General features: G+C 44.9%; 1 protein-coding gene across 17 annotated transcripts in view; it reads left to right on the forward strand.

Annotated features, from left to right (window-relative positions):
• The window catches only part of FLI1 (Fli-1 proto-oncogene, ETS transcription factor), a 122,172-nt gene extending 116,851 nt beyond the window's left edge, over positions 1–5,321 (forward strand). For all 17 annotated transcript variants that reach the window (XM_058289281.1, XM_058289282.1, XM_058289274.1 and 14 more), the window contains 2 exons: positions 2,170–2,217; positions 3,334–5,321. In XM_058289281.1, coding sequence (XP_058145264.1) covers positions 2,170–2,217; positions 3,334–3,863 — 578 coding nt within the window. In that variant the 3' untranslated portion in view covers positions 3,864–5,321. The remainder of the gene's footprint in view (positions 1–2,169; positions 2,218–3,333) is intronic.
• Positions 5,322–10,064: the final 4,743 nt, after the last annotated feature.

Here is a 10,064-nt window from a genome sequence, read left to right on the forward strand (position 1 = left end):
AAACAACAGACTGCACTGGACACTGATTTCCTGTCAAATGATTATTATGACCCTCAGCCACAGAATCTGAGAATTAAGTTGAGACTTGTTACATATCAGAGGTGAAAGGAACTAAATGTGCCAATGCCTCATTTTATAGAATAAAGAAACCGAGGCCCAGAAAGGTGAAATGATTTGCCAAAAGCCACACAACTCATTTTTTAAAAAAGATTTATTTATTTTATTTCTCTCCCCTTCCCCCCCCCACCCCAGTTGTCTGTTCTCTGTGTCTGTTTGCTGCGTGTTCTTCTTTGTCCACTTCTGTTGTTGTCAGCGGCACGGGAATCTGTGTTTCTTTTTGTTACGTCATCTTGTTGTGTCAGCTCTCCGTGTGTGCAGTGCCATTCCTGGGCAGGCTGTGCTTTCTTTTGTGCTGGGTGGCTCTCCTTCCAGAGCGCACTCCTTGTACATGGGCCTCCCCTATGCAGGGACACCTCTGCGTGGCAGGGCACTCCTTGCACACATCAGCACTGCACGTGGGCCAGCTGCACATGGGTCAAGGAGGCCTGGGGTTTGAACTGCGGACCTCCCATGTGGTAGACAGATGCCCTAACCACTGGGCCAAGTCCACTTCCCCGCAGCTGATTTCTGAAAGAGCTGGAGCTATAACCCCCAGTTCCTGAGTTCCTGTCTGAGCCCTCTATGCATCACTGTCAAAGATACCCTCATTTTATGATGGATCTGGTTAACCATTAAGGCAAAGGAACTTTTCAAAGCCTTGGACCTAGAGACTGCTGGTGCTGGAATGGAACATAGATGCCAAGTCCATAACCATCTCACAGTATCTCCACCATGGCTACCGCACATCTCCTTGCACACATACAACCCCAGGGAGTTCACTCCCTAGCTGGGCTCAATTCCAGTGCCTGAGCCAAAGCCCACATCCTAGTAACTTCCACTGGAGGAGGCATTTTCGCCTTCCATATGAAGGCCCCTCGTGCATCTAAAGACAACTGTTGTGCACAGCTCCAGCTCCTCTCTGCTTTCTCAGTGTCAGGCAGTTGACAGGCAGGATCTGAACAAGCCATCTGCTTTGGAATGGACAAGCATTTTCTCCATCTCTACTGAAAGAGTAAGAGTAAGCACAAAAGGAAATTGACTAACATTTCAACTGGAAGGTTAAGAAAGAACGTGCTGACTGTGAAACACTAGGTCAGACTTAAAAGAGTTTTAAAGGTTCTCCAACAGTAAACACAGGTGTCACCTGTCAAAAATAGTTAGTCGTTATACTGTATGGATGAAAAAGGATGGACAAAAGGCTCTTAGGCCCTAGTTAATTCATAGTTAACCAGAAAAAATTCTCATAGTAAAATTGTACAAAATAGTTAGCATGGCCAAATTGTCATCTACCAAGCTCTCTACCATGATTTCCTCATCTGAATGAAAGAAGACAAACCTCACCTTGACCAGTATTGCAAGGAGTTGTTTTTTTTTTAACAGCTAAATAATCACCTAAGTTTGGGGGAAACTGAGATTTCAAGTAGACATTTTATAGCTAAACCACAAATTCTGGTTAGTTGGTACTTCCAAGCTTAAAATTGTGTTATTCAAGATGGGATTTTAGGAATCCAGTGTCACAACCCACTAATGTGCCAATGAGAAAAGTGATGTTCAGAGACTGTCCAACAAGTTATTGAGATTTTTGTATAACTGGAGCTAGAACTCAAGCTGATTATACTTCCAGGCATGTGTTCTTTGCACTACATCAGAAAATCAAATAGAAATTTGTAAAATTGTTCACTATCAAGGTAGAGCCATTAAAGTTGGGTGATTATTACATCCATTTAATAAGCTATCCTTGCATTTCTCCTTTGTGTGCCTGAATATTAGCCAGCTCCTTTTGAAATGTTTCCATTACTTTGTTTTGGGCAATTACTGGATTATCTACAAATTTTAGATACCAAATATGAAGAAGGCTGTACTGTTATTATTCTTGTTCTTCTAATTATTGGGAAGAAGACTGTGATCAAGATCTATGAGGTCTGCAAATTAAAGCAGTAAAGTTTCCTAAATTCAGGCTTTCCTCTCATATTGAAGTAAAAGCATAAACCCTTGGGATTTTGTTGTTGTTGATACTGTTGTTTTTACATATTTTTAAAAGTAAAGCAAATTTCTTTTTTGTTTCCTTAGATCCATATCAGGTCCTTGGCCCGACCAGCAGTCGCTTAGCCAACCCCGGTGAGTTTACCTTGGCTGGCGAGTTTTGCTTTCCAGAATGTTCTGTAGCTTGGGGAGGTCCCAGAGACCTTTTTCCTAGACCAGGCAACTGGTTGGAGAACAACATGTACTTCTTACCATGAAATGTCCTTTCAGCGTCTTCTTCTATAGTTGAACAAATGAGAGTGCAGGGCTAGTTATTTAGTAGCAATGTCCTTTAGTCCAAGATGCTTCTGGAGCACAAACATGTTAGCATTGCACCTCGGCCATTGAATTTTAGATTATTAATAAATGGCATAGGTAGAATTTTTGGGAGGGGAAGATGTGGGAGAAAATGGAAACAATTCCAGTGAGTACTCAGTTATCCCCCCAATTCACAGAAACAGTATTTTTATTCTTGATTTTAGCAAGTTTTGCAGGGTTATCTGACCTTGTGAAAGACCTGGGTCCTTGGAAAGTTACAGATAAAGTTCATTTGACAATGTCCTCTGAGGATTTATTATTAAAAATAACTCTCGACTGAGTTCTTCCAACAGACCAGTGAGAGCGTGAGCTCGTAGGTCCTTTGCGGTAATGGCCCCAGTCCCAGCGAACTCAGAGCTGTCAGAGTCCCTGGTCCATTTCTTGGGTCTGACTATCCCTGCCCAGAGGGACAAGAAGCTGCACAGCCCCTCCTGTTCTGTCTTCTCTGCCCTTGACCTTCTGTGGAGGGCTGGCAGCTGAGGGCCAAGCACGGAGACTGTTAAAGGGCATCGAGGTAGGGACCAGCCCAAAGCTGTGTTCGTTATGACTCCCACACCATCTCAGGACCCCAACCAGCTGTGACAAAGTCCCCGGGGGGACTTCATCACCCGGTGGGGCTTAGACAATGATCCAAGCCTTCCTAGAAGAAGCTATTCAAAAACCTTGCCAAAGACCACACAGCTAGCTCCTGGACGCATTTTCTTAAGAGCTAACCATGCCTGTCATGTCACTCGGTTAGCAAGCAACAAACGAACCAGCAGTGATAACAAGGGGCTGTCCAGTCGATTCTGGATGGAACGGGAAGCCCTCTGACCCAGGGAGCTTCTGGGGAGTGGGGTTCTCCCGTCCCCCGCTCAGAGAGCCTGTTTTCTCCTCTTTCCCCACTGCCTGCAGGAAGTGGGCAGATCCAGCTGTGGCAATTCCTCCTCGAGCTGCTCTCCGACAGCGCCAACGCCAGCTGCATCACCTGGGAGGGGACCAATGGGGAGTTCAAAATGACGGACCCCGACGAGGTGGCCAGGCGCTGGGGGGAGCGGAAGAGCAAGCCCAACATGAATTACGACAAGCTGAGCCGGGCCCTCCGGTACTACTACGATAAAAACATTATGACCAAAGTGCACGGCAAAAGGTATGCCTACAAATTTGACTTCCACGGCATCGCCCAGGCCCTGCAGCCCCACCCGACCGAGTCGTCCATGTACAAGTACCCCTCCGACATCTCCTACATGCCTTCCTACCACGCGCACCAACAGAAGGTGAACTTTGTCCCGCCCCACCCGTCCTCCATGCCCGTCACCTCCTCCAGCTTCTTCGGAGCGGCCTCACAATACTGGACATCCCCCACTGGCGGCCTCTACCCGAACCCCAACGTCCCCCGCCATCCTAACACCCACGTGCCCTCGCACTTAGGCAGCTACTACTAGATGCTTAGTCCTCAGTGGCCTTCTAGCTGAGGCCCGTCCCTCACGTGTCCTGGGATATTCTGGACTGTAAAGGACATAGGTGGCCCTGAAGAGAAAACAAAACTGGATGTTCTTTCTTGTTGGATAGAACCTTGGTGTTTGTTCTTTAAAAACATTTTTTTTTTTAATGTTAACTTTTGCTTTGATGACCTTGAACAAAGAGATGGAGCATTCCATGGGCCAGTACTCCAGCTTGGATTCTCAATCTCCTATCATCGTAGGAGTTAAACCTTTAGATTACTGGAATGGTTCCACCATGGTTCTGGGAAAGAAAATGTAAGGTTTCTTTCTACTTTGATGACCAAAGCAGTTTCTTGTCAATGCACGGGTCTTGCCACAGACCTGGTTGGGCTCGGTGCGGTCATGATCGTGGACTTCACTGGTCGCACCCTGGTTTGAGACTTAGTGCAGAGGCAGGAAGCTTATAATCTTAGTTTAGGAGGACCTAATTGAGTGGATGGCAACTGGACCATTGGCTGTAAGGCCAGTGAAGTTTTCACCCAACTGGAATTTAAAAGAAAGAACACATGTGTCTATTTAAGAAACCAAGGGTATTTCAGATTCCCTCTCATTGGGCAAGAGGCACTAGGATAATAGTGCTCTCGAGAAATAGTCAAGATTTGAACTAAGAAATTTTAATGCAAAAACAGACATTCCTGAAAGACAGAGAATTAAATAACTAATTTTTTTTTTTTAAAATAGTGACAGTGGGTCCCAGAACTTTGAAAAGTCTTAGGGATTTCTAAACACAAACAGATTCGCAAGCGCTGTGCGTTTGTCAGACCATCAGTCCAGGGTCAACTAATCATAAGGCAACTTACTGTATAAATTATGCAGAGTTATTTTCCTATATCTTACAGTATTAAAATAAAGAAATAAAAAATTAAGAAGAATAAATAAACGAGTTGACCTCGGTCACAAATACAATTTTGCTATCAAATCCGTCGTCGTTATTTTTTTTAAAGTAATTTGTATATCTTTTGTCAATCTGTACATTTGGGCTGTTTGTACGTTTTTATAGCTGGTTTTTTAAAAAAGCATAATGTGACTATTGCTAAAAAGGAAACAGGACATTTGAGTCGCCAACTTACTAGAAAGAGAAGCACTGGTGCAGTTATTTAGCAGGCATGCACAAGGAAATAACGCAATCCATTTAAACCTTTAATGCTTTGGAAATATGTGTAAATAACAGTACTGCAATAATCACAACTTTGCAAAAAACAACCAAACTTTCCTTTGTGGATACGAGGGATTTCCCTGCTCTATATATGCAATATATTTTTTAGATATTAAAATATATATAATTTTGCAGGTAATCGTTGACTTTTTTTAAACTATATTAAGTGTTAAGCTGACAACTGTCAATGAAGACTATGTTGTAAAATAATTTGACTAAATAAATTGTGCCTTCTTCTCTCAGAACTGAGAACACCGTTTTCTTATTTACCCCGTGAGGTCAAAGGGTTTTTCCCAGGGGAAATTTTCTATTTGCCTCTTCCACCATCAAGAATTTTTCAAATGCACACAGAGCAGTACAGCAGAAGCTGTTGTTATTGATGATGATGATGATGTTTGCAGAAAATTTTTTGTTATTTAAATGTTCTTCCAGGCAAAGGGTTTTATGAAAGGGCAGCCAGGACCAGGGATAATTTGCATCCAAGGACCAGAATAAAGCAAACAGGTTCTTCTCGGGAAGCCCCTCGTCCATTCACCCTCACTCTATTGCCCTCCCAAGTACCCAGCTAACGTCCTGAAGCTTCTGCTCCCAAGCTGGGAATTATAGCCCATGCAGATTGTCTTGCTTCATATTGCTTTACCGTTACATAGTTTTCATTTCCTCTCTCATTATAAAATGAAACAGAACAAGTTCTGGAAAGTCCTTGATAGTGCAAAGAATTAGACTCACAGCACTACTGACCTTATCACCTCCCCTGGGTAACACTGAGAACCTTCCAGACGACTGGTCGACCTAAATGAAATGGAGTGTCTGCCAGAACATTGGTTCCCACCCCCCCTTTTTTTTTAGCTTGTGCCCTACCATTTAAAAACTTAAACATATTCCCAAAAATGCACACTGACTGATTTAGGGAATCACAGATGCAAACTGTTACATTAATATTATTGATAAAACTCAAAACAAAATTTTAACAATATCAAAATAAATTGAAATAGAAATTCTAATGTTTTCTTCCTATTTTTTCACACTGCACACTCCCTGCTGTCAACATCCAAAGCAACAAAGTTAGTCTTTAGTGAAATACAGTGTGTATGTACATTACACATGTATGGGTTTTCTAAGTGATTTCTAAAGGAGAAAATAAAAACTTTGTACTAGTGGCCTGAACTTGGAAACAGAGAAGTGTACGGTCGGGTGTGTTTAAGAATAATCTAGCTGTATTCTTTCGTCAATCTCCATCTCAGCCAAGCAATTTCCCCATTGAGTTGGTAACTGCAAAGTATTCCTTAGGCAAAATGGAGGCCCATATTTCTAACTGATGTCAGAAGGACAGGGTGCCCAGAGAATCAGGATTTCATCCTTTTCAGAGATTTTCTTCACATACTGGATTTTAACTCTGGCTTAGGTTCACCTCTATAAAATTCTTAGAACAGTAGCCAGAGCTTGCCTTCTGAGTTTGTCCCCCAGTTATTAATTCCCTGTTACAAAAATTAATTCACTCGTTAACCAGACCATCATATCATCTTCTTGTAAGCATCGTATATGGAGGGAGCTGGTATTTACTCCCCTCTGATGCTGAGGGTTAGGGTTTGCTCACTTGCCCAAGATCAAAAAGCTAACTAGGTGCAGAGGATAAATGGGCTTGTTGCCCTCCTGGCTATTAGTCCAGTACTTTTTCCACTGGCCCATTCTGTACCTAAGCCATGAAGTGTGTTCAGTCAACCAAACAGTGCATGCCAAGCAGACGGGGACAAGGTAAGCCTAGGAACTGTTCTAATGGAAACCTTTTTGGGCAGGATGTCATTTTTTTTAATGTCAAGATATATGTTGGGAGTTGTACATCAATACAAGTTTTAAAAATACGTATCAGGAAGCGGATTTGGCTCAACTGATAGAGCATCTGCTTACCACATGGGAGGTCCAGGGTTCAAACCCAGGGCCTCCTGACCCGTGTAGTGAGCTGGCCCATGCACATAGCTGATGTACGCGAGGAGTGCCGCGCCACGCAAGGGCGTCCCCCCCATAGGGAAGGCCCACGTGCAAGGAGTGCACCCCGCATGGAGAGCAGCCCCATGTGAATAAAGCGCAGCCTGCCCAGGAGTGGCGCCACACACATGGAGAGCTGATGCAGCAAGATGAAGCAACAAAAAGAGACAAAGATTCCCAATGCTGCGTGACAAAGATGCAACCGGACCCAGAAGAACACATGACGAATAGACACACAGAACAGGCAATTGGGGGGGGGAGAAAAATAAAAGATAAATCTCAAAAATACATATATATATCGAAGTTAGCCTTCCAATATCTGTTGTTTTGAAACAATTTTAATGGCTATGGTCCACTAGGAATTTAATACACTTAAAACAAGCATTATTTGCTTTAACCAATAATACGTGCGTGCCATTTAAAAATGAAGGCAGATGATATTTAGTCCATGGGTACAATGCTTATTTACAAAGCATTTTATGTACATATTTATGTACATATTATGTACAAAGCATGTGTACAATGCTTATTTAGCTCATGGTAATGCGTGAAGTGTGGCCCACAGTTTAGACCAAACCTGATCAGGAGGTTCCAGAAAAGGGCAGCAAGGAGCATCTGCCTACTCCAAGGCCAAGGCAATGGTTGGTGATGAAGAAAATTCAAAAAGTGCAGCACTTTCTCCAAGCAGCCCATGGACTGGGTTTCCCACATTACTTTTTTTTTTTTAAAGATTTATTTTTATTTATTTCTCTCCCCTTCCCCTCTGTTGTCTGCTCTGTGTCCATTTGCTGTGCGTTCTTCTGCATTACTTGCGTTGTCAGGTGACACTGGCAATCTGTGTCTCTTTTTGTTGCATCATCCTGCTGTGTCAGCTCTCTGTGTGTGCAGCACCACTCTTGGGTGGGCTGTGCTCTTTTTCACGTGGGGCAGCTTTCCTTGTGGGGCGCACTCCTTTCGCATGGGGCTCCCCTACATGGGGGCGCCCCTGCGTGGCACAGCACTCCTTGAGTGCAGCAGCACTGTGCATGGGTCAGCTCATCACACGGGTCAGGAGGCCCAGGGTATAGAACCCTGGACCCTCCATATGGTAGGTGGATGCTCTATCAGTTGAGCCACGTCTGCTTCCCCACATTACTTTTTCTATTGTCTGCTTCTTAATAACCATCATGTCAACCTGTTACCATAAAAGCTGTTGGAAAGGTGCTCCTTTGGGTGAATGTCTGGGGGAAGCAACCCTTGAGCATGGCTCCCCCATCCTCCAGCCTTGCCCCCACACCTAGCTAGGGACCTGCCGCCCAGAAATTCCTCCACAATCAGCCGCAGTGCTGGGCTCGAGGCCAGCACTTCCGCAGCGGGAGTCAGTGTGATGGGGCTTAGTATCATTGATGGGGAAAGTTAATAAAGAGCTGGAATGGGGAGCCTGGGGCTGTGCTCTGGCGAATATTCATCCAGGAAGGAATTTGTGTTCCGCGATTGGCGACCAGCCTGCAAAGTAAGCACACTGAGCATTTCATCATATGGAAAGCTACTGAAATTGACCCTGCACTGCTTCATCCAGGGAGTCTAGCTCAAAGATTACAGCAGGTCGGCCAATCCAAAACTACAAATCCCAGGCTCCCTTGGGGAACAGACACTTCTGAGAGGAAGTGGTTTAGCCAGGCAAACCTCTAGGGTTTCAGCCAGTTGAGAAAGAACGGAGGGCAGGGGGACCTTTAAAAGGAGTGTCAACTCACATGCCTGGGGTCTGTCTGTCTGCTTCTCTCACTCTGACTTGGCCTCCTGTCTAATTGTTTCGGTCTGTCTGAGCTGGTAAATTCCTCAGCACATAGTCAATTTACACTTAGCTTGAAAGCTCTAGGGGGAAACAGAAAAAGTTTCCAGGAGACCACTCACTTACCTACAATTGCTAGATTAACCCTCTGCATTTAACTGTTAACCCACGTGTTTCCTTAGTGGGAGAGAAGCATTGTGGGCAGACAAATGAGCAAAGATACTAAGCCAGAGGCTGTGGGTTCAAATTCTGACCCTTCCAGCTAGTTGGGAACTTGTCTGCTTCTATTTTTTTTTTAAGATTTATTTATTTATTTCTCTACGCTCACCCCCCCAACACACATCCCCCCTTTTCTGCTCTCTGTGCCATTCACTGTATGTTCTTCTGAGTCTACTTGTATACTCATTAGGCAGGTCTGGGAACTGATCCTGGGACCTTCCGGAGTGGGAGAGAGGCAATCATTCTCTTGCACCACCTCAGCTCCCTGGTCTGCTACGTTTCTTATTGTCTTTCCTCTGTATCTCTCTCTTTTCTTTTTTAAAGATTTATTAATTTATTTATTTCTCTCCACTCCGCCCCCTCCCCGGTTGTCTGTTCTCTGTGTCTATTTGCTGCGTCTTCTTCTTTGTCCACTTCTGTTGTTGTCAGCGGCACAGGAATCTGTGTTTCTTTTTGTTGCGTCATCTTGTGTAAGCACTCCATGTGTGCGGCACCATTCCTGGGCAGGCTGCACTTTCATTCGCACTGGGCGGCTCTCCCTACGGGGCACACTCCTTGTGTGTGGGGCTCCCCTACGTGGGGACACCCTTGTGTGGCAGGGCACTCCTTGAGCACATCAGCACCTCCCATGGGCCAGCTTCACATGGTTCAAGGAGGCCTGAGGTTTGAAATGTGGACCTCCCATGGGGTAGGCAGACGCCCTAACCGCTGGGCCAAGTCCACCACCCGTCCTCTATATCTCTTTTTGTTGCATCGTCTTGCTGATGACAGCCGGCACTCCTGCATGGGGCTGCATTCCCACGTGGGCTGGCACTCCGCGTGGGCCAGCTCACCACACAAGCCAGCTTGCCTTCACCAGGAGGCCCTGGATATCACACCCTGGGCCTCCTATATGGTAGACGGGAGCCCAACTGCTTGAGCCACATCCATTGCCCTTGTCTGCTTCTATTAACTGGGCGTGTATTATCTCCTCCAGGGCTTCTGGGAGGTTTTAGATGATGCATGTGAA

The sequence above is a fragment of the Dasypus novemcinctus genome, chromosome 27, assembly GCF_030445035.2.
Source record: "Dasypus novemcinctus isolate mDasNov1 chromosome 27, mDasNov1.1.hap2, whole genome shotgun sequence".
Classification (NCBI taxonomy): domain Eukaryota; kingdom Metazoa; phylum Chordata; class Mammalia; order Cingulata; family Dasypodidae; genus Dasypus; species Dasypus novemcinctus.